Raw genomic sequence first — 27,093 nt, forward strand, 5'->3', positions numbered from 1 at the left:
ACATGAGGCCAGGAGCCGACCCCCACACAGGTGACACAGGGATGAGGCCAGGAGCCGGCCTCCACACAGGTGACACAGACATGAGGCCAGGAGCCGACCCCCACACAGGTGACACAGGGATGAGGCCAGGAGCCGACCCCCACACAGGTGACACAGGGATGAGGCCAGGAGCCGGCCTCCACACAGGTGACACAGACATGAGGCCAGGAGCCGACCCCCACACAGGTGACACAGGGATGAGGCCAGGAGCCGGCCTCCACACAGGTGACACAGGGATGAGGCCAGGAGCCGGCCTCCACACAGGTGACACAGGGATGAAGCCAGGAGCCGACCTCCACACAGGTGACACAGACATGAGGCCAGGAGCCGACCTCCACACAGGTGACACAGGGATGGTGCTCCAACACTCTCCATCGTGTGAATGCAGCCATTTTCTCTTAAGAAAAATGTCCTCATTTCCCTTCCTGTATTTCATGAATGTTGACTTACGTTGTGACAACGGCTGCACTTCCATATTAATTCATTCCCAGTCTTTTCTTCAAAACGTAAATTTCAATCCTGAAACCAGGATTGGGATGCTAAAAGTAACACAGCAGTAATATGTTTAGAAATCTGCTCTTATCTTAATGAAAAACATGGGCTCCCCAAATAAGTAGAGTCAGAAGGGGAAACACTCGTCCTGGCCTGCTTTGTATACTAACATTAACGCCAAAAAGAGAACCAAACTACTCTAGACTGAAGGTCAAACACATTCCAGGGCGTCCTGTACGCAATACACACATCAGGGAACAGACCTCAACCCAACACTGCTTCAACACCAACTTCTATGCACAATTTCTACAAAATCTTCTGGCCAGGCATTTTTCTAGACACTCCCTTAGTTTTAAAAATGAACAAAAAGCTGCAGCATTTCATTGGTGCTCAAGTAATAATTAACTTGCTAAGTACCCATCAGCTAAGAACACGACACCAAATTTATTCCACACACCCACAGGAGGGATGCTCCAGATTTTATTCTGCTTAAATTACAGGAAAACCTGCTGAAGCTTACAACAAAGCAACAGAGAATGGATCTGAAGTAGAGGAGGGGGTTGGATGCTGAGACGCATGGCAGGCAGACCGAACCCTGAATGTGGGATTACACATGCTTCAGAGATCTTTACTCCCCTAAACATCTTTGTTAAATCTACTTTATAATCCTCACTGTAGACCTTACAGATAGCAATCTGAGGAGGAGAATCTTAGTTAGAGCTCTGGAAACTGGCTCTCTAAAGAGACCGACTTTCCAAATAATTGTTCACACGGCCCTCTCCCCTTCCAGACCTCACACGGAAGGGCAGTCACGGGGCATGGATCTGTCAGAACAGTTCACCAACATCCAGAGGCCTCTCCAGGAAGGGCAGATGACACCGCGAGACCTGCAGAGTCCGCGCCCGCCATCCCCCCTCTGCCACTGCGCTTTCTCTCGCTGCAAAGCCATTTGCAGAACATGTACAAACCACGGAGCTAACAACACAGAGCTAACAGGACTGTCCATTTGGTGACAGATTTTTAGGTAGTCCATAGAATTTCTACTTCTACAAAAACAGAAAACTACTTTTCAGAGGATGTTTCCAATTTAAGCAGATTTAAAGAGAAGAAAAGGAAAGATCTTAAAATGGAACTTCATTCAGCTTGTTGGATAGGTTCTCTGTTCTGTGAAAAGTATATAAATGATACACATATTTGACTAGGTTGAAATAGGTAAAGTATGACAAAAATTTGGTTATAATACTCAACCAACACTAGTAGCTTTAAGTCAAAGACAAGAAGCAAACAGTTACGTGGACAGGTTGTTGGTCCCCAGAGCCACAGCACTCCTGCACGGGCTCATATTAATTAGCGCAATATTAAATGCCCCAGAGTTAGGCAAAGAAGACCCTGGCGGACATGGGCAATGGGCAGGGAGCGAAGTTCCAGCAAGCACCAGCCTGGCCTGGGCCGGGTGCACGCCAAGGCACACCGAGCTGTAGTGCAGTCTCCGGCGGCCCCCACGGGTGTTCCTCAACTGCCCCTCCATCTCTTCACCTGACACGCATCTTTCCACACTTCCTTCATGCCCTAGAGATTAGTTAAGACACACTCCAAGTGAATAATTAGCATGCCTAATTTTAGCCAACAAAATATACTGATTTTTCCTAACGGAGTTTCTACACTGTGATACCAATTGTCCTGCCAGGAATCTCTGAAGAAATAACTTGGGCTGATAATTCTTCTGCCAAAAAATGTATCTTGTAATGAATACGAGGTCCAATGTGTAAATATTATTCTATCACTTTTATTCATTTCCAAAAGCATATAAACGTAAGTCTACTGTACACTACTTACTTTCTCTGTAAAGCAAGGACCACAGAATAAATGACCTACAAATTTCCAGCTTCTCTCTCACCTTTAAATCTCAATATTTACATACAGTTTCTTATATACTTACCAACCACACTGCCCACAATCCCAACACCTCCCCGCCTCCCACTAAATTACTACTGGAAAAGTCTGGCACTGCCCTTTCTGGAAAATACCATAAATCTATTTTGGGACACCACCTCCTTTGGCTGGTTGTTTCCTTATTTTTTTTTTCTTGGTAGTAAAAATATCCCAATCTCTTAAATGTATAGGTGAAAAATACTAGTTTCGAAATGATTCCTTAAAAAGCAACAATAAAAATACTCTTCTTCACTTGAAAGAAAAAACCCAAAAGGCAGTGTTCATACAAAGTCATGAAGAGAATTTAAATTAAGGTTTTGGTTCCATTTTGTCTCAACTTTAACTTTTAACAGTTCTTTACAGGCTTTTGAAACCTACTTTGGAGAAGGAGAAAAAGTAGGAATAACTGTTCTTCAAACATTTTACAGAAACAGTTTGACTCGGCTTCAGTTGTGAAATTTGGGGTATTTTTCTATGTTGAAACAGTATTTGAAAATTCTAACTTATACTGGACAGATACAATGATAAAAAAGACATTCTACTCTTCAGAGGATTATCAAATGCTGTTGATTATGCTAGTTTCTCTTGAAATAAACTAATTATGGGTATTTTAGATAGTGATATATAGTCTGTAGACTTAATACATAGGCCATATGCTAGTGGCACATAAACAACAGAGAAAGAATTCCTTGCATTAATAGAAGCACAAAAAATATATTACAATTTCCAAAATAACTTTTTTCTTTTTTTTTTGAGACAGTCTGGCTCTGTTGCCCAGGCTGGAGTGCAACGGCACAATCACAGCTCACTCCAGCCTCGACCTCCTGGACTCAAGCCATCCTCCCACCTCAGCCTCCCAAGTAGCTGGGACTACAGGTGTACTACCACCCCAGCATTTTTTTTTTTTTTTTTTTTTTTTTGGTAGGAACGAGGTTTTGCTGTTACCCAGGCTGGTCTTGAACTCCTGGCCTCAAGCAATCCTCCCACCTGCACCTCCCAAAGTGCTGCGATTACAGGCGTGAGCCATTGCACCCAGCCCAAAATAATGTATTTCTAAACAGCAGTTACATTTTTCATGTGCTACACACCTATTAGAGGGCATGGATCCCAGGGTGGGTGTTGACTGAAGACTCTTTTGGTTTTTTGTGTGTGTGGTATTACTGCATATATAAAGTTTAAAGGTAATTTTAAAAAGGTCCCTTTTAAAATGCACAGATTTATAAAGTACACATGGGTGAGATTAGTAAACAAATTGAGCCCCACCTATTGCTGATGAGTGCTATGATCACCCCTTTTCTATTTCCACTATCATTCTCAGAGGGCAGGACATGAAAAGCCAACACATTCGCTCATTTACTCCTGCAGTCTTTTAACACTGATTGAACAGCTTCTATGTGCCAGGCACTTTTTGCTAGGTGCTAAACACAGAAGATGCAGGGGCTAAAAGCCTGCCCTGAAAGGCTCACACTCCACCAGGACATATTGACATATAACTACAATATCTGCGCAGCAGGACTGAGGTATGTACAAAGTGCAACACACGCACTTTCTAGCTTGGACTGCTGCCTTGGAGGTCCCGGTTTCAGAACCTTCAGTATTACAACAAAGCACTGCTACCATGAATAAACCTACCACACGTCAGGAGTTTTCCCGTGTGATTTCAATTTACTCTCACTTAAACCTTCCGGTATTTCTAAGTGTCCCCATGTAGAAGAGGAAAAAGTTAGTTCTAAGAAGTCATTTGCTTGTCCAGGATCACCAATTACCAACTAGAAGAGCCAGGATTCCAAGCCAGGTCTTTTCAGTTCAGCCTGCCACTACCCCGCCTCTGCCTCTCGACCAACACCTAGACAAGGTACTAAGTGAAGACCACGTTGGAGAAGTTTTGGCACGTCATCTCTGCACTGGGTAACTTGGCCGGTGTGCAACAACCTCTGAATGGCGCGCCAGATGGTAGCAGTAGTTGTTCTAAGTATGAGCCTGCAAATACACTGACTGAAAAAAGTTGGAAAGACTTCTCAAAGTCAGAACAAAACCAAAATGATGCTTTTGATAATAGAGTACAAATTTGGAGATCAGTATCAGTGATAACAATTTCAATGTATCCCTGGTCTTTTACTCACTTTACGCCACTTAAATCATTCAGGCCCTTTTGTTTCCATCTTCATGGCTTACTATGAATAAACACACCTACATACAGCAGCCGGGCCAAAAAAAATATTCACACGCACTTCTACACCGAGCCCAGAGAGCAACAGGGAATTTTGAAGAAGCTGCCACAGGGCAGATGGTTAAAAAAAAAAAAAAAAAATGGAAAAGGGCATCAAATGAGAGCAATAAAAACATATTTACCTGTCTCTTCACCTATTTTGAAAACACCAACGCCAGAGCCATCTCTAATGGAGTATCGGATCTCCCCATCTCTTCCGGCGTCCTCATCATGAGCCGACACCGTCATTACCAATGAACCAACAGGTGCATCTTCTTTCACTGTCCCCTTTTCCACAAAGCTGGAAAACACGGGTGGGTGCAGGTTCTCATTCACATCAACCACCTCAACTTCAACATAGCAAGTAGAAGACAGAGAAACTGGCTTTCCCTTGTCTTTGGCCCTCACAGTGAGATTATACACTTGCTTCTTCTCAAAGTCCAACGGCTGGACGATCCTAACTGCTCCACTGAGTTTATCCACATCGAAGTTTCCTACTCCGTGGTCCAGAAGGCTGTATCTCACCTGACCAGACTGACCTAAATCAGGATCGTGGGCTTCTAACCACATGATGACGGTTCCTTCTGGAAGATCCTCTCGGACTTTCACACGATAATTAGGTGGAATAAATGTAGGTGGGTTGTCATTAACATCTTCTAGTGATACTTTCACAACGACAGTGGAGAACAGCTGAGGCTCTTCTCTGGCTTGGTCCCTGGCCTCAATCTTTAAGTAGTGCTCGTGCTGCAGCTCTCGATCCAGAGGGCGCGCGATTCTAACAACACCTGTCACGCTGTCAATTGAAAATGTGTCTGTGTCTGTAAGAATTGAGTACGTCACATGTCCGTTGGGCCCCAGGTCTTTATCTGTGGCTTCAACCTGGATGATTTCACTGTGTACCTCCTTGTCTTCACTCACTTCCACAAAATAGCTCTCCTGTAAAAACTCGGGTGGATTATCATTGGCATCGACAACCACGACATGTAGAAGACGCCACGCAGCCTTCTGGGGTATCCCAAGGTCATAGACGGTAATATTCAGGGTGTATTTGTCTGTTGTTTCACGGTCAAGAGGAGATAAAATTTTCAGCATTCCTGTTTCCATATCAATCATGAAGCAACTATCCTCATTTCCTCCAGAAATAGCATAGACCAGTTTTCCATTGAAGCCAGTGTCAAGGTCAGTGGTATTCATGAAAATTACACTGGAACCCACAGGCTGGTTTTCCTTTACCTGAATACCAGTCGGAAGAGTGCTTCTAAACTGTGGTATGTGAGCATTGACAGAGTGAGAATCGAAGAAAATATCCTCCACCTCTCCCTGGTTGTGTAATTTATTTGCCTGCAGGAGCTTCTCTGCCAGCATTTTGGCAACACCAGTCTCTTCACACTGCAAGTTTACCAGCTTGCGACTGGCAGCCACTGTTATGTTGATATATAATGGTGTGGCAAAATTTTCTCCATCTGTAGCTGTGATTCTCAGACTGTGGAAAGACACCTTTGCACCTAAGCCATCCATTAGCGATTGCTTTAATGACAATACCCCAGAGTTGGGGTTTAAACTAAACAAATCCAGTTCATTTCCAGCTTCAATCTGATACTGTACCAACTGAAGTTCATCTGCATCAATAGCAGAAACAGTGGTTATTTGCTCTCCCACGCCTAGATCTCTGGGAATTGTCCCTTCACAATTTATTTTCTCAAACAAAGGTGTGTTGTCATTCAAGTTATTGAGAGTAATTGTAGCAAGGACTTCGACTTCCCGGCGGTACGGCAAGCCCCAGTCTGATGCACGAATCCTCAGAGTATAAACCCGAGGCATCAGTTCGTAGTCCAGGTTTTCTGACGTACTCACGGCACCAGTGAAATGGTCAATCGCAAACGGCACATGATTTAAATTTGCGATACTGTATGTCACGTACCCATTCTCACCCTCATCAGGGTCTACGGCACTCAGGCTCATGACAGTAGTACCAATGGGCACATTCTCATCAAAAGCAGCTTTGTACGCTGTCTGGGTAAATTCAGGGGGATTGCTATTTGCACCTAAGACTTTCACCAAGACCTTGGTGGACGCTTTTCTGTCACTTGTTGTTACTTCAAGTTCAAAATGGGCTGCCTGCTGTCTTTTAACTGGTTCTAAAATAGAAATGAGACCAGTGTTGTAATTTAAACTGAATTTAGCTTTTCCGGGTGTATTTTTAAAAACATACCTCAAATGGGAATAACCAGGAATGGCCTTTACCATGACCACAGGTGTGTTGGGAGGAGCAAATTCACTTATTTCTGCTCTGTAAACATCCTTTTCAAACTTGACTGGCCCGGCTTTGAACTGTGGAGAAGTCACGTGAATGACTTTAACAGAAGAGAACTGGGGCGGAGTTCCTTTATCTTTAGCCTGTAGTGTGAGATTGTAGCCAAAAGGATGACTGTCCCAATCAACGCCACCGATGGCTTTGACTTTATACTCCTTACTCCCTGGAAAGGACCTCACTGTTCTAAACTGCTGGAGAAGGTCACCTGCCACGATGCTTAAAGATGCTATGTCACCATTGGCACCCTGATCGCAGTCATCCACTGTCACAATTGCATATGCTGGGTCCCTGTCCAGTTCTGACGGTGACAATGTCACTGCTGTTATCACCGGAGCACATTCATTGGCCTGTTCGATGTGCACCATCAGCTTGGCCATGCTGCTGATGCCACTGCTCCCATACAACTTCATTCCACGGTCCGCAGCGAGGATTTCCATCTCATAGAGCTTGGTCTCTAGGTAATCAAGTCTACCAGTTAACACTATCACACCACTGGTTGGGTGAATAGCAAACATATCTGTTCGATCTTTAAAACTGTAGTAAAACTCCCCGTTGGTTCCTATGTCTGCGTCTGTGGCGCTGACTCTTGCGATACTGGTCCTTATGGCTGTGTTTTCAGGTAAAGAAACGCTGTATGAAGTGGGTGAGAATAACGGTCTCAAGTCATTTGTATCCAGCACCTGCACCCTGACCTTTGTTCGCGCCTCCACATTAGTATTTTTTTCAAGTGCTTTCACTATCAATGTGTAGTGATCCTTCACTTCTCTATTAAGAATAGCTGTATTTCCTCCTTTGGTCCTTATTCTTAGAAAGCAAAAGTCTCCGAGAATGTACTCTTCAGCTTTGAACAGGTTTTCACTGTCTCCGGAAACAATTTTGTACCTTACTTCCCACGCTGGATGTGTAATGTAAACACCCATCTTGACAGGATGCCCCACGTAAGTCTTAGCTGCAGAGTTCTCCTGCACGGTGACGTTGTACTCGAGGTGTGTAAACTGCAGAGGAGTCTGTTCAAGTCGTTGGCTGCCATCACTGTCTCCAAAATGTTGGAAGAGGAGGAGCAGAAGCAGGAGCAAAGCCAAATGTCTCCCCATTGCTTAACTGTCGGGAATCTGAAACAGAAGAAATCAGAATCGTTACCTTGGGGAAATAAAACAAGCAAAAGTGTGTACATTGTTTTAATATTCTCATTAAAAAAATATTTTCCATACACATGGAATATAAATAAATGCAACGGTTTTGGATGTTTTTCATGTTTTCCAATATAAGTATCAACATTCTTGTAACATGTCTAGAATTACTAAGCTTAACAAAAACTTCCTTTTCATTTTTGAACGACAAGGTCCTCTCTTTCATATTTAAACGACTCAAAAATCTTCATGAGTATCAAATGAAAGGCTACTAACTGTAACAACTAAGTTATATTTTTATATTTAAATCATTAAGGCAAATATAAGCAACTGTTAAAAATTAATGAACATTGTTTACATTTACTTACATACAACGAATTAAATGATCAAAAGCTGGCAAACATAATGCCCCTACAGTATTGTGAGAATGCAAAGCTTCTGACAACTAATTCAGAAAAAAACAAAAACCAGCAGTGGCTTTACATGGCGCCCCATAAGAACAGCTTGTAATCTCATTTCAAAATTTATCCTGAATTTATATTATTTCTGTATAAGAATGGTTAAGTTCACTCCCTACATAATGTAAGGGTTTATCGTCTCATTTCGCTCTATAAAACTACTTAAAAGTATTAAAATAATTATATCAAGTATAATACTTATCAGCAACATAAGCCCCAAAGAAAGGCGATTTACAAAAGAAAAACCAGAATTCAGCAGCCTGATGTCAAACAGCATTTTTCCTCTCTAAGTCAGTGAAGCAAACTTTACCAACTATATCAATGTTTTATCACCACTGCTGTCAACAACCAGTTGTTCACAGAATGTCTCCTATCTTCAGGGCATCGAACAACCTGTCACCCTGGGCCCCTCCATGAGAAGATGACACACACACACAAAAGCTAAATCTTCTAAGCTAACACACGTCAAGGGTCAAATCAGTCTATTAATACGTGGTGGCAGACCCTGCAGGACAGTCCCTGGGTGACTGGCAGAGAAAAGAGAGAAACTGAAGAAATGAAGAAAACGTTGCCTTTAACAATGACAAATGGGAAGGTGGGCGAAGTCCACTGGGCTGAGGTCTGGCCAGGGAAGCAGGACAGTTATTTTCAGATCAACTGTTCCCCTTTGCCAACAAATTCATCTTGTAAATCAACGCAGCTTCACAAAGGACAGCACTGTCATCTTGCAAAGTGACTCTCAAATTAATATTCACAAAATGTGAATGCTACCAGAGGTAAATGAAGAGCAAACTGGAGGGTGGGTTTGACAGCCCAGTTGAAATTGGTACGACAACATTAATTTATAGTATCTTAACTTAGCTACTGCCAACTCTGCCCCATAAGTCATTGCCTTAGGGGGAAAAAAAGACCTGATGTGCTTAAAGCAATTAAAGCTTAATTGATATTGAATCACGTTCAAGTTGGCCACCCTAACTTGTTCTTTAGCTATGATGCCTTCTCCTCTCCAGATAAAGTCAGAAATTAGACAGATTTTTGGCTTCTAGGAGAACAATTATCATTTAAACAAAATAAGAAAACAATTTTCTCCCAAAACTATCTCTTTAAGTATCTCCATTTAGTCAACAGTTCTAATACACTCAGGGAAATTTGAATATTATAAAATAATCTTGTAATTTTATCAAAACAAATAAAAAGTTCAACCTACAGGTATGGAGGACCTTATCAGACAGAACCTTGCATGGTGTTAAGGAATAAAAGACAAAGATCCCAATCCCAAGGGATTTACAAACTAGAAATAAAAATACATATAAAGAGGCTGGTCACGGTGGCTCACACCTGTAATCCCAGCACTTTAGGAGGCCAAGGCAGGCGGATCCCTTGAGCTCAGGAGTTTGAGACCAGCCTGGCCAAAACACGGTGAAACCCCATCTCTACTAAAAATACAAAAATTAGCAGGATATGGTGGAGCAAGCCTGTAATCTCAGTTACTCCAGAGGCTGAGGCAGGAGAATCACTTGAACCCGGGAGGCAGAGATCGCAGTGAGCCGAGATCGCACCACTGCACTCCAGCCTGGGCAACAGAGCTAGACTCTGTCTCAAAAACAAAAAAACAAAACCAGAAACACTTGGATGATGTTTAGCAAGCAGTGTCTTTTGTTTTAGGAGTCACATTATGTTTTAGGAGACATTTTTACCATCATCCATTGTACAACAAAATATTATACCAGGATTCTATTGCAAGTACTAGAAGTATTTTTGCTTAATTCTACGTATAAAGTTATCATGCAGCCATTAAAAGGTAAGATTGCACTCTGTATGTTGACATATGTCTAGCTATATAAACTGGAAAAACGAAGCTGATCCTATTTATGTTTATTTAAAAGAGAGGAGAAGGGGGGTAGATAAAATGTACCCACGGATATACTTTAAAATGGACAGAAAAGTCTAGGCAGACAAGCAACTGTTAACAGTGGTAACTTCTGGAGAACCGGTAGAGAAACAGGTAGCTGAGGGAATGATTACTGTGGCATTTTTCTCTACTGTGGTTTTTTTTAGCATGAGTATGTGTTCTCTTTATCATCCACTCACCCCTTTCATTAATTATTTAATTCCTTTTACATAGGTTTAATGAGCATCTACTATGTATCAGGTGCAGTTCTAGACGCTGGGGATTCAAAAGTGAACCAAATTACCAACAAATCCTGATGGAAGATACATTTCCTGGCCAGACACAGACAGACAAGTAAACAGAGTATATCCGATGCTGATAATTAAGTGCTAAGGAGAAAACTAAAGCAGGGCAAAGAGAGACCAGGGTCAGGAACCTGAAGGAAAAGAGGGAACCCTAAATTCAAAGGGTCACGGCTTACACTAGTGACATGCTGGGCAACTCTTAGATTCTTTGGGGCAACGTAGAGTGTTCAATATGATTCCTGGTCCCCACCAGTATGAAGCCTGTGGCATCCCCCTCATCACCCAGCTGTGATGACTAAAAATACCTCTATCTCGAGACACTGCCAAACACCCTCTAGGGCAGAAAGTCACACCCCGCAGAGAAGCACTAGATTAGGGAAGCCAGAAAGAGACCACGTGGCTGGAGCACAGCGGTTGAGGGACAGCGGTAAGGCCGGGGCACATCCTGGGAGAGAACCTATCATGAAGGGGGTTCTTTTTAAAAATAAACCTTATTTTAGAATGCTTTTAGATTTACAGAAAAGTTGCAAAGAGAGCTTCCCCTACTGTTAACATCTCACTTTAGTACATTATACTAGATACAACTAACAAACCAGTACTGACACATCATCCATCAACTACAGTCCATACTTCACTCAAATTTGCTCAGATTTTACCCAAGGCCTTCTCTCCATCCTAGAATCCCTTCCAAGACACCACCTTACATTTAGCTGTCATGTCTCCTAAGGCTCCTCTGGAATGCACGTTTCTCAGATTTTCCTTGCTTTTAATGATCTGGACAGTTTCCAGAAGTACTAGCCAGGTATTTTGTAGGATGTCCCTCAACTGGAATCTGACGTTTCTCTCCTGATTAGATCGGGGTTCTGTTTTGGGGAGAAAAGCCACAGAGGTACAGTGTCGTTTCCATCACACCGTAGCAAGGGGGTAAAATCAACACGATTTATCGATGTTGACGCTGCCCCTGACCACGTGACTGAGGTAGTGTCTGCCAGGTTTCTTCACAGTCAGGTTACTTTCACCCCTCCCTGTACTGTGTTCTTGGTAAGGAAGTCACTGCATGTAGCCCATTCTTAAGAGACAGAGAGTTTCGCTACCCAAAATATTTATAATTCTTCTAGAAACTGATTTGTCTATCTTCCTCCATTTATTTATTCAATTTTTTTTTTCTTTTTTAGACAGAGCCTCGCTCTCTCACCCAGGCTGGAGTGCAGTGGCGCGATCACGGCTCACTGAAGCTTTGAGCTTTCCGGGCCCCCGTCTCAGCCTCCTGAGTAGCTGGGACTATAGGTGCGTCTGTAGATTTAGACTGACAGAATTTTACATACTCAGGAACCACCAGCACGCCTGGCTCATGTTTGTATTTTTTATAGAGACGGGGTTTCACCACGTTGCCCAGGCTGGTCTCAAACACCTAGGCTCAAGCGATCTGCCCAACTCGGCCTCCCGAACTGCTAGGATTACAGGTGTGAGCCACTGCATCCAACCTGAATCTTTTTTTTTCTCAAGATCCGTATGGACTCATGGATAAAGGAGAATTTTTAGGACTTTAGAGTTTAGTATGAATCAAATGAGAAGTCCCCCAGCGGATTCTGAACAGAGGAGTGCCACGGTCTCAGTAAAATGGAAAAGCGTGTGGGCAGCCAGGGCAGAAGCTGGAGGGCGACCAGAGCAGTCAGAGGCTGCAGCCACAACACAGGCGGAGCGCGTGTGGGCTGGGGCACAACGGGGGTGGGGGGCAGATTGTGAATCTATTTCAAGGTTGCCTGATGCACTGGAGTGGGGAGAGGGAGGGAAAGGAGGAGACAGCAGTACCAGAGAAGACGCCAAAGACTGCTGAGCGTAGAGAACAAGGGGGCCAGGAACCGAGAGGGAGACAGGAGGAGAAGCAGCCTCAGGGAGCAGATCGGGAGGTCAGTTTTGGACAGGGTAAGATGGGAACAGCTACGGGCTATCCAAGTAAAGACTGTGAGTGGGCAGCAGATATGTGGGAGACTCCAGCCGGCAGATAGAAATTTGAGAGTTGTCTGAATATGAAAGATGGTATTTAAAACCACAGAACTGAATGAGATCACCAAGGAAGAGAGCAGGCAGAAGAAAAAAAAATTCAAGAGCAGAACCCCAAGATTTGAAGGGTCCAAACGGGAGACCCTGACAGGGGAGATGTCGGCCACTGAGGGAGGAAAGGGAACCACAGCACAGTGGTGTGATAAGAAACAGTGAGTAAATAAAGATTTTTGTACAGCTGAAGCCTAACATTAGAACTTGGAGTTCTATATAATATAAATACTCACTAATCCAGCTGGGCGCGGTGGCTCACGCCTGTAATCCCAGCACTTTGGGAGGCCGAGGCAGGCGGATCACAAGATCAAGAGACCGAGACCATCCTGGCCAACATGGTGAAACCCTGTCTCTACTAAAAATACAAAAATTAGCTGGGTGCGGTGGTGTGTGCCTGTAGTCCCAGCTACTTGGGAGGCAGAGGCAGGAGAATCGCTTGAACAAGGGAGACGGAGGTTGCACTGAGCTGAGATCGCACCACTGCACTCCAGCCTAGGTGACAGAGCAAGACTCTGTCTCAAAAACAAAAAAAAATACTTGCTAATGCGCCAAGCTGCTTCCCCCTCCATCCCCCCACCAGAAGGCTCTGGCACTGTTCCATCCCCTAAGACACACAGACCATGGCCAACACGTCAGACTGCTTCGGCTGTTCTCTTCCCATGGTGTCCCAGGTGCTCAGTCCCACCACAGCCCCCCCACCACCCACTCATCCCCAACTGGATTCCCAAACATGCAATTACCTTCCACATCCTACTCAGCAGTTCTCACGGGACACAATACAGCTGGGACGGACTTGTGGACCACATTCCTAACTGAAACCTTTAAAAACCCTGAATGTACTCTGCAAACTTGGCTAACAGAATGCTACTGTGAGTAGAATAAATTATTCAATGAAAAAATACACTTTTTGGAAGACATTGTTAACCGTGCAGTAATGTAACCAACAACCACGAATTCAGGTTTCACTATAAAAACCACCCTGATCAAAACAATGGCTGTGGTTCTCATGCAAAACAAACAGTAAAGCTGAAGGGGGGAGAGACTCCAACACCATTTCATCTAAAAAGGACCTTATCGCCTAGACTCCTTTGCTTATGGAAATTAAACTCCAAAGACCATCTGAGCCAAGGGCTATACTTTGATATTTAGAAGGTGATCACACTACTTAAACTCACTGCAATTTGGGATTTCTAAAATGCATTTTCCGAAGCCAAAACAAAGAGTGTTTACTCAGTTCAGCCTTGAAGGAGAAGGGCTCCCACTCCAAAGCTTAAATATCTTTAGCATAGATCTCTGAAAATCTATAAATACGGCAGAAAAATAACTTTTCCAGTAAAAATCAGATATTAATATCTTCATATTTCTTCATTAGGGAGACCTTCATGTAAAATGCTTCCATCAATTACTGTGACTGCAGATTCTTCACAAAACAGAACACAGCCCCTGTGCTGAAAACCTAACTGCATATATTCAAGTGTTTAGATGACCTCAAGCTCAAGTCTTCGAAGGGTTTCACACGCCACAGAGACAGGACATTAGGTGAGACACAGCATCACACAAAGCACCAATTCTGTTAAATGCCGCATATTTATTACTGAGAGGTCACAATTCTTACAAGCACAAGTAGTCATTCTAGCCTTTATGGAACAGGACATTATTAAACTTTTCATTCCACATGTTATGATAAAAACACAAAATTATTAAGTTGAGAACTCTGTGTTCTCCCTCACTGTGCTCTTCTCCACTCTCATTTTCTATCAACATAGTGAAAGCGTCAGTAGAATTTAACTCATGATTAAAATTTGGAATTTCCAGTTCAGTTCAGTGTCACATTTTTAAAGTATTTTTAAGAGATCTCTAAATTGCAAGCATCTTTTTTCCCCCCTGAGACAGGGTCTTGCTCTATCTCCCAGGCTGGAGAGCAGTGGCACCATCATAGCTCACTGCAGTACCAACCTTCCAGGCTCAAGTGATCCTCCCGCCTCCGCCTCCGGGGTACCTGGGCGTACCACCATGCCCAGCTAATTTTTTGTATTTTTGTAGAGATGGGGTTTCACCATGTTGCCCAGGCTGGTCTCGAACTCCTGAGCTCAACTGATCGACCTGCCTGGACCTCCCAAAATGCTGGGATTACAGTCGTGAGCCACTGTGCCTGGCCGGCAAACACATTTTCAAAGCAGGATCATGAAGTTGTCAAGAGATTACGAATTGTAAACGAGTTTTTTTGTTTGTTTGTTTGTTTGTTTTGGAGACAGTCTTGTTCTGTCACCTAGACTGGAGCACAGCGGTGCAATCCTGGCTCACTGCAACCTCTGCCTTCTGGGTTCAAGCGATTCTCATGCCTCAGCCTCCTGAGTAGCTAGGAATACAGGCATGCACCACCATGACCAGCTAACTTTTGTATTTTAGTAGAGACGGGGTTTCACCATGTTGGCCAGGCTAATCTCGAATTCCTGGCTGCAAGTCATCCACCCACCTCAGCCTCCCAAAGTGCTGGGATTACAGGCATGAGCCACCGCACCCAGCGTAAATGGCTTTTTAAAAATACTGTATATTAAAAAGAATGTTGAATGATTTCTAAAATTCCAGACATTCCAGATAAAATTTACAACAGGAAAAAAAACTCTCGATTTTTCTAGTTCAATTATCATAGCCACGTCGGTACTTTTAAAAGCTTTCATCCTTACACTGAAATACTAATGAGTAGATCCTGTTTATTTTCTGGGTGTACACTAATTCTTTTCAACCCATCTTCATATGATTTTCAGCATGAACGGAGGAAGCTGTGACCCTAGAAACTGAGCAGCAGCCTTAGGCTTGGTATATGTCATTTAATCACTTCTGCTAACTCCATTTATATGTTGTTATCTTTGACTGGGGCTGCAATAATCTGGTAACTCTAGCAAGACATACTTTAAATATTGCCTTCACATGATCAACAACCGGTTCCAATTTAACCCTGAGAATGGTCTTTACTGACAATGACAGTGTGGAACTACAATCTGGCTTTTTCAGAAAACTTCACCATGTACATGATTTAATCAATCCAAAATAGATTCCTGAAGCGTTCCTGCCCTTAAGAAAGATAAACAGATGTCCTATTTTTCAAACAGCCTCTATATAAAACCTACTTATCTACATGAACCTATAAAACATGTCTGTTGGCATTATGAAGATGATGGGTTCTAGTTGTTCTGTGCTCCTGGGAACGACAAGACAAGACAGGTAGGCAGCGGCTGTGTGTCTATTTCTGGCAGGGTGAGGCATTCCTGTGCTATTCTCTTCTTTCCCCTCTCTATATATTCCTTATCCTCCAACCACTTTCTCCTCATCCACATTCCAGGACAAACTTTGCCCAAGGAGAAGCTCAATGGACTGTTGACCTCTTGTGAATGGAGATCATCTCATCTAATGTATTTTTCTCCACAAATAGAAGTAATTTAAATGACATCTTGGCAGAGTAGCCAATAATCAACAGTGGCCACTTCTTCCACTCCCAAGTTGGTAAGTAAGACTTTATTTTATACGTTGAACTGGGCTCCCTGTATAATTAGATTCGGTCAACCCTTCACTAAATGACGGACCAGGAAAGTGAATGTTCCATGTACAGCAAGAAAACGGAAATCTTCAGGGAGAAAAGTCCATCTTCCCTCCTCTTCTTAAAATGTTCTCTTCACCTGTTCTCTCTTCTTACACCTCAGAAGAGATGCCACCCACCCTAGCTGCAAATAAAGATACTCTGATACCACAAAATCCTGCCTCTTCTACAGCTCCTCCCACTCCTGACACCTTGTGCAGAATCCATACACACATACAGGTTGTTCTCCTACTTAAAAAATAAGCTTGGCCAGACACGGTGGCTCACGCCTGTAATCCCAGTACTTTGGGAGGCTGAGGTGGGCAGATCATGAGGTCAAGAGATTGAGACCATCCTGGCCAACATGGTGAAACCCCGTCTCTACTAAAAATACAAAAATTAGCCAGGCGTGGTGGCATGCACCTGTAGTCCCAGCTACTCAGGAGGCTGAAGCAGGAGAATCGCTTGAACCCGGGAGGCGGAGCTTGCAGTGAGCCGAGACTGCGCCACCGCACTCCAGCCTGGGCGACAGAGCCAGACTCCGTCTCAAAAAAATAAAATAAAATAAAATAAAATAAAATAAAATAAAATAAAATAAAATAAAATAAACTTCATTCAAACCTTTGCTTCTTTCAAACAAACACTCTTATTCTTCTCTTTTTTTATACTGGCAAAGATCGCAAGAAAAGGAGTTTCATAGCACCGCCCTGGCTTCCTTAGAACTCCCTCTCCGCTAAACGCTGCTCCACAGAGATCCTGCAGGTCCACCCTGGCAGAACAGCTGTTCCCGCATCACAAGCTAATGTCAAACCAATGACCTTTTCTCAGTGCTCATCCTCCTTGATTTCATGACACCTTTGACACCACTCACTCCCCTCCCCAACACTCCTGATCCTTCATTCGGTCACAGAGTCCCCCAAAACAAAGAGGCAATCCACAGGTATGAAAAATGAATGACAACATTCTCCTGATTCTCTTCCATACTCTTTTATACTCTACACTGACTCACCTAAAACTCTGGCATTACAAACTTGTCTTCCAACTCTTCCTCCACATGCATTTACCACCCTTAAAGATCTCATCTACTCTGCCTCAAATCATGAAGGATCAGTGCACCAAATCTGCAATTTCAGCTCTAACCTCTCTCAAACACCTCGTAACACTCCTCCTAAAATACCATCAAACCTAAGTTATACGATTGGCCTTCACTATAGAAGAGTTCTGCATCCATGGATCCAACCAACCTCAGGTTGAGAACGTCTTTAAAATAAACAATAAAACAGTAAAAATATAAATAGTACCCCATTTTATATCAGGGACTTGAGCATTCTCAGATTTGGGTATAAAATCCCAAACCTCCCTTAGAGACCAAGGGACAACTATATAGACTTTTCACCCTTTCGCCATTGCAAAATAACAGCTCTTCCAGTGTATTTTCCAATCTCACCACTTCCCAAATCAACCAAGTTTGCAAACTAACAAATCAAACAAAAAGGAAGGGGTTGGGAGAACATCAAATGTGGAACCTAGCTCCAGCTTTGTCACTAATCAACTGTGTGAATTCAAGGAACTTGCTTAATCCTTTCGACTCCATGTATTCGAGAAATTGAAGGATGGACTAAAATCTTTACAGCCTCCTGGCTCTCAAACCTTCATTTCTCAAAAGTTATCCAAACTTGACATTTCTTTCTCAATTTCTCAAAATGGTTCCCTTTGCATTTCTGCTGCTACCACCTAGTTAGAATGGGTATTTTGTTCATGCAGAGTATTCCTACAGTCTTTTGGTATTCCTGCTTTCTGCCCCCAATCCCACTCAACCTATTCAAACTTTTTTGTGATATTATTCTTTAGTTTGAAAATATTCAGTATTTCCCCTTAGCCTGCTAAGTATATTATTCTTAACCTTGAATTAAAGACCTTTGATAATCTAACCTCTAATTTCCTAATTTCCCAACACTACTTCTTATTTCAAAACAAAAAGGCATACTTCCCAGACTTGCAACAAGTTCAGTAACCAAGCTGTCTTGAGCCAATAACACCACCTAGTGGTGAAGGCTCTAAAGTAATGTAACACCTTGACCTCTTCCCTTCCGAAAGATAATGCAAACATTACTATTTTCTTTGTTTCCTGCCCTCCACTCCTCACATACAGCTTATTTGTTTTCACCTTTCTCTTCAACGTTTCTTTCTTTTTCTCTCTCCTTAACCTCTGCCTCATAAAAACAATCCTCCCTTTTTTAATAAGATTTAAGTCATAGTCAAGATTCTCTATGTTCTATCTAGACAAAAAAAAGAAGCCAATCCTTTTCCTAAGATAACATGGTACGGTGAGGTCTTCAGAATTTCTCTCCACTCATCACACCACAAGCCACACTATGCTTTCTATAACTTGCTTTGCACACATCATTTCCTCTGCTTGAATTGTTCCCCTCTGATTCACACTTCCCTCAGAACTCACATTATCCTAAATCCACCTGCCCCAGATCCCCCAGCTCACTGAGGTGCTGCCATGGACCACCTTGACCTGAATGGATCTCTTATCACACTGGTCTATAAGAGACTGTGTACTTGTCCTCTCCCTTATCAGACTACGAGCTGCTTGAGGGCAGGAAACACGATTTGTTCAGCACTAGATGTTGTGTCTGGCCCAATGTTTGACACAGAGGAGGTCCACTATTGTTGGATTGGTAAATGGACAGATGAATAAAGCATTAAGAGGGAGAAATGGGAGGCAGGACTGTGTTGGGGAGGGGATATAGAGACGGATGACATAGGAAAATAAAACATCCATCCTTCTCAAATTAACAGAAAATCCAGGCACAACCACGAGGCTGGTAACAACACTGCAGGTGGCTGCTCTGTAGAGGACTCATTTCCAATAGCTCAGAAAGAGGTCACCACTCACCTTACACTGCCTCAAAATTGGCTATAGATAATGCCAGATCAGTGTCTGTGTTGCAGATTATCACAAAGCTCTAACCTTAATATTCTATGAAGGATACAGATTAAATCATGACTAATATTTCCTAAGCAGTGTATAGAAGCCTTTATTATTTTTACTTTATAGACTTATCTTCACATACATAATGAACCCTTGGAATTAAGCAAGAATTCAGGCAATGTATTTAAATCTGGGACTTACAGTAAAAGATGACTTAAAAAACTTAAAAGAGTGAAATATGCAGATTCCTCATCAGAATATATTTTTGAAATGAAAAGTTCCCCTCAGATATGAGAAAATGGCAACTTCCTGATCTTAACTGACGTATATCACTCATTTCAAAAACTCTTCTCCAGTGTCTAAGGATAAATAAGCACTTGCAAACTGAACAATTAAGTGAGACCAAAAGATAAGAGTTTGGCTTCAACTTCTACATAATTTGGTCAAAAGAACAATTATCTAGCGCAAATCCCACTCATAAAGATTAAACAGCACATCCAGCCTTACGGCTCCCTGCTATTAAATCAGGTCCTTTAGGCTACAAATTATGCCACTGAGACAGAATCTAATGCAATAATAATGTACTAATTTGATTTGGCTGATTGATTCTACGTAAGATCAGCCAAACTTGGGTGGAAAGCAAGCGGGTAAAGTGTTAAAACATAATCTCTAAGATCCTGTCCACCTCTAACATTCAAAGAAACGACTGCTTCAAAGGGACCTCAAAGCAAAGTCTAAATGGAAAGGTAGAGGATGAGCAGGGGAATGAAAACAGAATTAGTTTGTGCATAATTTTTAAAGATTTTTCTTCTCTTCTTTCTTTTTCTTTTCTTTTTTTTTTCCCAGGCTGAATTGCAATGGCAGGATCTCGGCTTATCACAACCTCCGCCTCCCGGGTTGAAGCGATTCTCCTGCCTCAGCCTCCCAAGTAGCTGGGATTACAGGCATGCGCCACCACACTCCGCTAATTTTGTATTTTTAGTAGAGACGGGGTTTCTCCATGTTGGTCAGGTTGGTCTCGGACCCCCGACCTCCGGTGATCCGCCCGCCTCGACCTCCCATAGGGCTGGGTTTACAGGCGTGAGCCACCGCGCCCGGCCATAATTTTTAAACATTTTTCTGTTGGCACCTGTCCGGACCATGGATTTAAATGATCTACTAACATGATGAGAACCCAACGGGGATACTTCAAAAGAGACAAATGAATATACAGGTGGCCCGAAATGATTTTATAAAGTCCTCTAACAACCACACTTCTTTTCAGAGTGCCGAAGAATTTGGCTCATTTAAGGTGTTCATTTTTCAAAAAATGGTTATACAAATGCAAACTTCATTCAAATCAAACCTTACCTTGAGCTTGTTAAATGCCATGTTTAGCATAACTCAAGGCTTATACCAATTGTTGTTTTAAAAAATTACATAGTGCTTTAAGTATTTTTACATCTTAAATACAAAGGAATAATTCTAACTGTGGAATCAGAGCTGTCTTCCTAAGACAAAAAGACAAAGACAAATATCACAATTAACTATTAACTGGAGAAACACCTTTTCAAACGTCCCTGTAACAACTGGATGTGTTGGACAGCATAACCAAACTCATTAAGAATACTGTGAAAAACATCACCATTACCTAGTTCTCACACACAGATACCTTCTTAAACTATCGAAACCTGTATCTGAATATATGAAGCATTAAGAATCTGCTTTTGAAAAGGAAATGAATATCTGAAGGTCATTTTCTTTTCAATCTTTTCTCATACTAATAATCACTGTTAATATCCACTTTAAAAAAATCGCCTCTATCAGGCACCCGGGAATTGCTTAACAAAAGCCACTTAATGAAACCACAGTTCAGACAAAAAAAAAAACTTAACTGCATAGAAAATATTTATGAGTTTACTTTCCTAACTCATACAATTGCGTCCTTGTTTCCAAAGCCTTGCAATTCACATCAGCGGGAACAAAAAAATCTAACACACAGCAGAAAGCTGGCTCTCTAAAAGAAAGCACCGAGTTTTTTTTTTTTTTAAAGGCAATGAAGGACCAAAACCTCTTTCTTTTAAAAAGATCTTAGAAGTTCCTCCTCCAGAGAAGACAGAAAACACTGACAAACCGCACATTGTGCAGATGTTCAGCCCCGAAATGCAGCCTCGCAGCCCTTCACTCCGCAGTCCACCGGTTGCATCTGCACGTCCGGGCAGCGCTCCTGCAGGGCGCAAACACCCAGAGACCCAGGGACCCGGCAGCCCCGCGCAGGCCTCCCGCGTGCACCGCTCAGCGAGCGGGTCTTTCGCAGACGGCGGGATGCCCCAGGAGACCGCGAGGCCGAGGCAGCCCGGCGAGCTCCCGGAGGGAAGGCGGCGTGTCAGAAAGGATCGCACCCCAGCAATGGCTCCGGATCGGTCCCGCGCGGTCGCCTCCTTTTCCCGCTCCGCCGCCGGGACCCCCCTAGCCAGTGCTGAATTTCCCAACTGGGAAGGACCGAGTCACTCCACCCTCCGGGAGGTCGCGCGCTCATCCGTTTTCGGCAGCGCCGGAGCCCGAGCCGGGGACCGGGCGGACACCCACAGAGTCCGCACCGCAGCGCGCTGCACGCTCTCGCCCCCGCCCGCCGGCCCGCGCCCCAGCGAACTTACCGCAAAGTTGGCCCTAAGTGGCGACGGCGCTCTCGTGGAGCTCACCCGCCGTCTCAGCGCGCCCCCGAGCAGGGACCGGGCCTGCCGGGGGCCTCGCCGGGCTCGCGCGGCCGCATGGTACCTGCCGCGCGACCCGCTCCCGCTCCCACTCCCGCGCCCTCTCCCCGCGCCCGGCCGCCCAGCTCGGCGCCGGCGCCTCACGCTCCCCGAGCGCAGGAGATCCCTCCGCCCCGGCCCCGCCCGCCGGCGCCGGCGCTCGTTTCTCGGGCGCGGAAACTCGAGCCGACTTTCCCCGGCTGCCGGCTCGGGGCCCGCGGGTTCGGCCACGCAGTCCCGCCCGGGCCCAAAGAGCCCCAGTCCCTGCGAACGCCAGGTCCGTGCTGGGAGACGAGAAGACGCCCAGCGGGGTCTAGCGCGGCTCCGAGGGGCAGGGCGAGGCTTGTGATGCCGAGGTTAGTTACGGCCAGCCACAGGCGCTGTGCAAGGAATTGGGGAAAGCTCCCTGCCAAGAAAGGGAAACGTTAGCTTAGCTAAAAAAATAAAAAAAAAAAAAAAAAGGCTGGGGCCTAATGAGAAAGCTTCCCAGAGGCATCCCTTTAGCTTTTCCATAGCCTTCTGGGAGCCCCTGAATCTGCATTTGAATGGCGCGGCTCTGGGTCCGCGAAGGTTTGGTGGGCTGAAGTCGTCCTTCAGGTCTCCAAAGGAATGCAGCTAGGTCGGAATCTACTTCCTCCCTCAATCCACACTGAGTCCCCAGAAAATGGAAACGCTTCCCCCGCGACCTTTTTCTGCCGAGTTAGACCCCAGGCCCTCCCCGCCGCGGGCGCCTGGCCTCCCCCGCTGACACCCCGGACGCCCAGGCCTGTGGGACAAAAGGCAGTCGCGGCGTCCCGCGGGCTTCCCAGCCCGGGAGTCGGCCCCGGGGGCCCCAAAGCGTGACCCCAGGCCGACAACTGCAAGTTCCTAGGCAGAGGGGAAGCCCCAGCGCCGAGACGCCCGCTCCGAGCACTCCCCGCGCCGGGCGCCCAGCCTGAGCGTCCCGGGCGCGGAGCCCATCCCCGGCGCGGGCAGGGCTCCAGCCGCAGGCTCGGCGCAGGGCGGACTCGGCCGAAGCCCGGAGGGCCGGAGGCGCTGGGACGCAGCCCGGACAAGAGGGCGGACTTGATCTCGGAAAGTTTGTGGGACTCAGGCATTTTAACACTGGGAAGACAAAGAGATCCGATTTCCCTGGGACTGGTGAGGGGAGCTTGGCGGGGAGGGGAACGGCAGGGCAGTCAAGTGTGAAAGAGAATTTCCTGGGTTCAAAGTTAACGCAGTCACCTTATAAGCCATCTTAGAGGTGACCGGAAAAAATAATAATAATAAAGGTGTCCAGCAGGTTGTGGCCGGGAAGGAAAAATAATGCCTGCAAGATGAGTGTGCCGATTCGTAGCCCTATATTCCCTGCCCACCAGTTGGAATACACACAGATTCACACATCCAGCAAATGCAAACTCCATCATCCAAAGACGTGTTTGCCCCGGCCATAATTGCTCCAAGTGCTTACAGGTCAATTTCATACATGGAACACCTCGAAAGTGGGTGACCTGATCTCCAAGCCCAACCGGCTTGTGCCGCTTGCCGAATTGTAAATCTCAGCAAAACCCAAACACACCGGAACTCCAGCCGTTTCCTGGGAGCGAGGGAGCGGGAGTAGTGCTAAAAGGGGAAAAGAAGAACAGTAAAAAAAGTACAAAGATACCATTCCCTGACGTAAAATCACGGGATTTTTTTTAAATGGCACAAGAGAATTCCTGGAGAAGATTACCATTAATTAATAAGTAATAACGCTTCCTAGGGCTTACTAGATGTTTTACATCTGTCTGGGAATCCCGATTTTCCAGGCTCCCTGAGAAATCTATCTGCCTGGAAGAAGTTGCACTTCGTCGCCACAGGAGCCGCCGAGAGCCAGGGATGGCGATTTCAGACTTAGGACTCTGCCACGATTCTACTGATCCTTAAGCGCCAACAGAACGAAATGGACATGCCTATTAGCTACCACAAATCGAATTATTTTATATGAGAGAGAGAAATGTGGTTCAAGTTCCACATTTGTCCTTTAAATAATCGACCCTCCCTAACCCTGTCCCCAAAGGCTCGTGGAAATTAGGGAGGGGGTTGGGGAGACGGTTCCAGAAACAAAACGCTTTCCTCCAGCACGGCCTCTACATCCAGTCCACCCAAGCTGATTTTTGTAACTCATATAAAGAATGGGCCCGGGTGGGTGGTCAGTGAAGACTGGGGTGAGCAAGCGCCCACGTCGCCGAGCGCCGGGGAGGTCCAGGTTCGCCTCCCCACAGAACCCGGCAAGGAGCGCGCCTCGCCAGGTGCCCGGACTAGAGGGCGCTGCGCCCCTGCAAATCTCGCGGCCCCGATGCGCCCTCCCTAGGCACCATTGCTATAATAAGTTACATTCAAAATAATGCACAAACAGCATCGCCTCTCAAGTTCTTTTTAACAGTGCTCTATATGTATTTTATGAATTCCCAAAGCTATGCATACGAATCTTTCATCGCCGAGCCGCACAAAGCCAGAGGGATGCGCAGCTCCTGGAGCCGAGAACCCGTAGGGCGCACACGCTTCCCCGCACTCGCTTAGAGCCACACACCCCACGTAATTTCATTAACATTTAAACTTAAAATGCCAAAAGGCATGCACGATTTGAACAAAGAACTCACCAGTCTAGCCGAGTCCTCGGCCCCGGGCTCTAAAGTCCTCGGCAGCTCCGTGATCCCCTCGCGGTGTAGATATGTGTTAAGAGCCGGGTTTGAAGTACCAACTTTGCCTCCCCGGGATCTTCAGCATGTCCCTAACCAGAGTGCCAACGTCCGTGCCGCCGGGACCCAGGCGGCCGCATCTCCGGAGGCTTCCGACCAGGGCAAACTTAAGCACCAAACGCAGGCGAAAAGAGAGTGCGCGGGGCCGGAACGAGGGCCCGGGAGCAGCCAAGTTTGTCAGGACGTGCCCAGGCAGCCAGCCGCCGAGTTGAGGAGTTGCGGCCGGCGGCTGCGGCGACTCGCTGCCTCTTTCCCCACTCCCTCCCCCTTGGAGGCGGTGGGGGAGGGGAGGTGACGTCAGCGCCCCGCCTCGCCCCCCGCCCCGGGCGCGGACGGGATTCTCCGGCTGGGCGCGCCACCCCGACAGTGGCAGCAGCGGCCGTGGAGGCTGCGGGGGTCCCGGCCTCTGCGGTCTCTCTGGCCGGCCGCAGCTGTGGCGCGGGTGAAACGCCTGCCCTCCTCCTTCGGCTGCGTCTCCCGGGCGCCGGCGAGCGCGGGCGTTCCTCGCACTCAGCGCCTGAGCCGCCTGGAGCCCCGCTGCGCGCGCTTCCCCGGCTCGCGGAGCCCCTCCGGCGGCGTTTCCCACGCCGCGGACTGCAGGTGATGCTCTTCCTCTTCTGCAGCCGAAATTCGTCGCGACGTGTCGCCTGCCAGATTTTTGCTGGGCGGAAGCATGAACAGTCTCAGCAGACTGGCCTGGACCACTTGTACTTTGTGGCCCTCCAACTTCTGGATGTGAATTTTTTTTCACGACTTATTATGCTCTTCGTGGTCTTTGTGTTGAAAATCACGGAGCTGTATTTTTATTTTCAAATTCTTTCCCAATGCTCCTCTTGTCTTGACCGTACTCTGAAGCTTATAAGGTTCTGAGAGGAGGGGGCGAAGGGTAGGGGAGGAGCCAGTTCCTCATGTGTCTTACAAGTCATCCCTAGTGATAGGGGCTAATACACAAATCACTGTCTCCTCCTCAAAATAATATCCATTTAGATAAATGCAAACACTGTTGAGGTTTAATTTATAAAGAATGCGTCGTCTTTATGTAAGTGTCCAGCCTCCAGGAAAATATCTGCTGTGGAATATATTTTTAATGCCACTAAAGTACCAAAATACCTCCCCGAACAGCGTGAAATTCCGAGGGAGCCATTTCTGTGAGTTGACATTGTCCCCAGAAGATTGTCATTAACATTCAAGATCCTTGCAAAAGGGGGCTGGGGGCGGTTCTATCATATTTGCATCCGTTGGTATAAATATGTTGATCAGTTTAGCTGGTCGTTCTTTTACAAAGGTCAAGAGCAAAATTCTGAGCACAGAGGAAACTGGGCAGGGAGCTAAACAGTAAGGAGAGAACAAGATTAGGTGATTGGAATGTTGTGTGTGTTTAGCCTCGAAGTCATAACTTGTGTAAATATCAGTGTCCTCATCTGTGATATGGGACTAATATCTGCTTCATGTGGTAAAAATGTATTCATGTGTTTATCCATTCAAAAAAAAAAACATACTGAACTCTACTTGCCAGGGAGATAACAGTTATTCATGCAGGCAAAGCATTTTTACTGAGCATCATATGAAGTGTCTAGTACGCACATAGTAGGTACTTAAACAATATTAGTTTTCCTGCCCTCCCCCGCTCCCTTCCCTCACTTCTTGGCAGTGTCTCAGTTTTTAATCCATAAAATCAGCATCATCACCACTGATTCGAGATTCTGCCAGGCAGGTCTCCAGACTCAAGTCAGGTCTCCTGGGCTCAAGAGATCCTCCTGCCTAAGCCTCTCCCTCAAGGTGCATTTTGAAGGGAGGAGAGGATCCAGGGAGCTAGGACACGGAGGGATATAGGAAGGGATTTTAGAGCTCCTGCAGACCCCGAGGGCAGCTAGAGGGTGCCAGATTCCTAAGGAGGGAGGAGGCTGGCTTGAGAGGCCAGTCTGTCAGTGCCCAGCGGACTTCTCCTGCTTCCCTGTTTCAACTACACAGGCTCTCTCCTTTTGTGTCAATAGTTGAAATTAGAAATTGACCACATATTGCAAGTCCTCAAAATGATTCACAATAAATTCACCCCGAGAGGCTTCTCGCTGAAGTCCATTTGGTTTGCTATACTCACTTTAAAGTTGTCATAAATAAACCAAATTACTTATATTAAAAAAGATAAAAATCACAAATGACAGGAACTTATGAATAACAATTGATGATATTAGTCAAAATAGCTGGTTTTCAAAGTGAGATGGGCAGAAAACTTTTAACAGAACCTCTAGAGCTGCGCTAATGTAGTGGGCAGCCACTTGCCCCCTGTGGCTACTT

General features: G+C 45.4%; 1 protein-coding gene across 6 annotated transcripts in view; it reads right to left on the minus strand.

Moving 5' to 3' along the window:
* The window catches only part of FAT1 (FAT atypical cadherin 1), a 147,792-nt gene extending 122,009 nt beyond the window's left edge, over positions 1-25,783 (minus strand). For 3 of the 6 annotated variants that reach the window (XM_063604042.1, XM_063604041.1, XM_063604043.1), the window contains exons 1-2: positions 24,700-25,279; positions 4,816-8,098 (exon numbers count right to left, since the gene is read on the minus strand). In XM_063604042.1, the coding sequence (XP_063460112.1) occupies positions 4,816-8,080 (3,265 nt within the window). In that variant the 5' untranslated portion in view covers positions 8,081-8,098; positions 24,700-25,279. Of the gene's footprint in view, positions 1-4,815; positions 8,099-21,982; positions 22,189-24,699 lie in introns of those variants that run through there. The other 3 variants (XM_008977165.4, XM_034959531.4, XM_034959530.3) reach the window with 3 other exon arrangements.
* Positions 25,784-27,093: the final 1,310 nt, after the last annotated feature.

Source organism: Pan paniscus, chromosome 3, assembly GCF_029289425.2.
Source record: "Pan paniscus chromosome 3, NHGRI_mPanPan1-v2.0_pri, whole genome shotgun sequence".
Classification (NCBI taxonomy): Eukaryota; Metazoa; Chordata; class Mammalia; order Primates; family Hominidae; genus Pan; species Pan paniscus.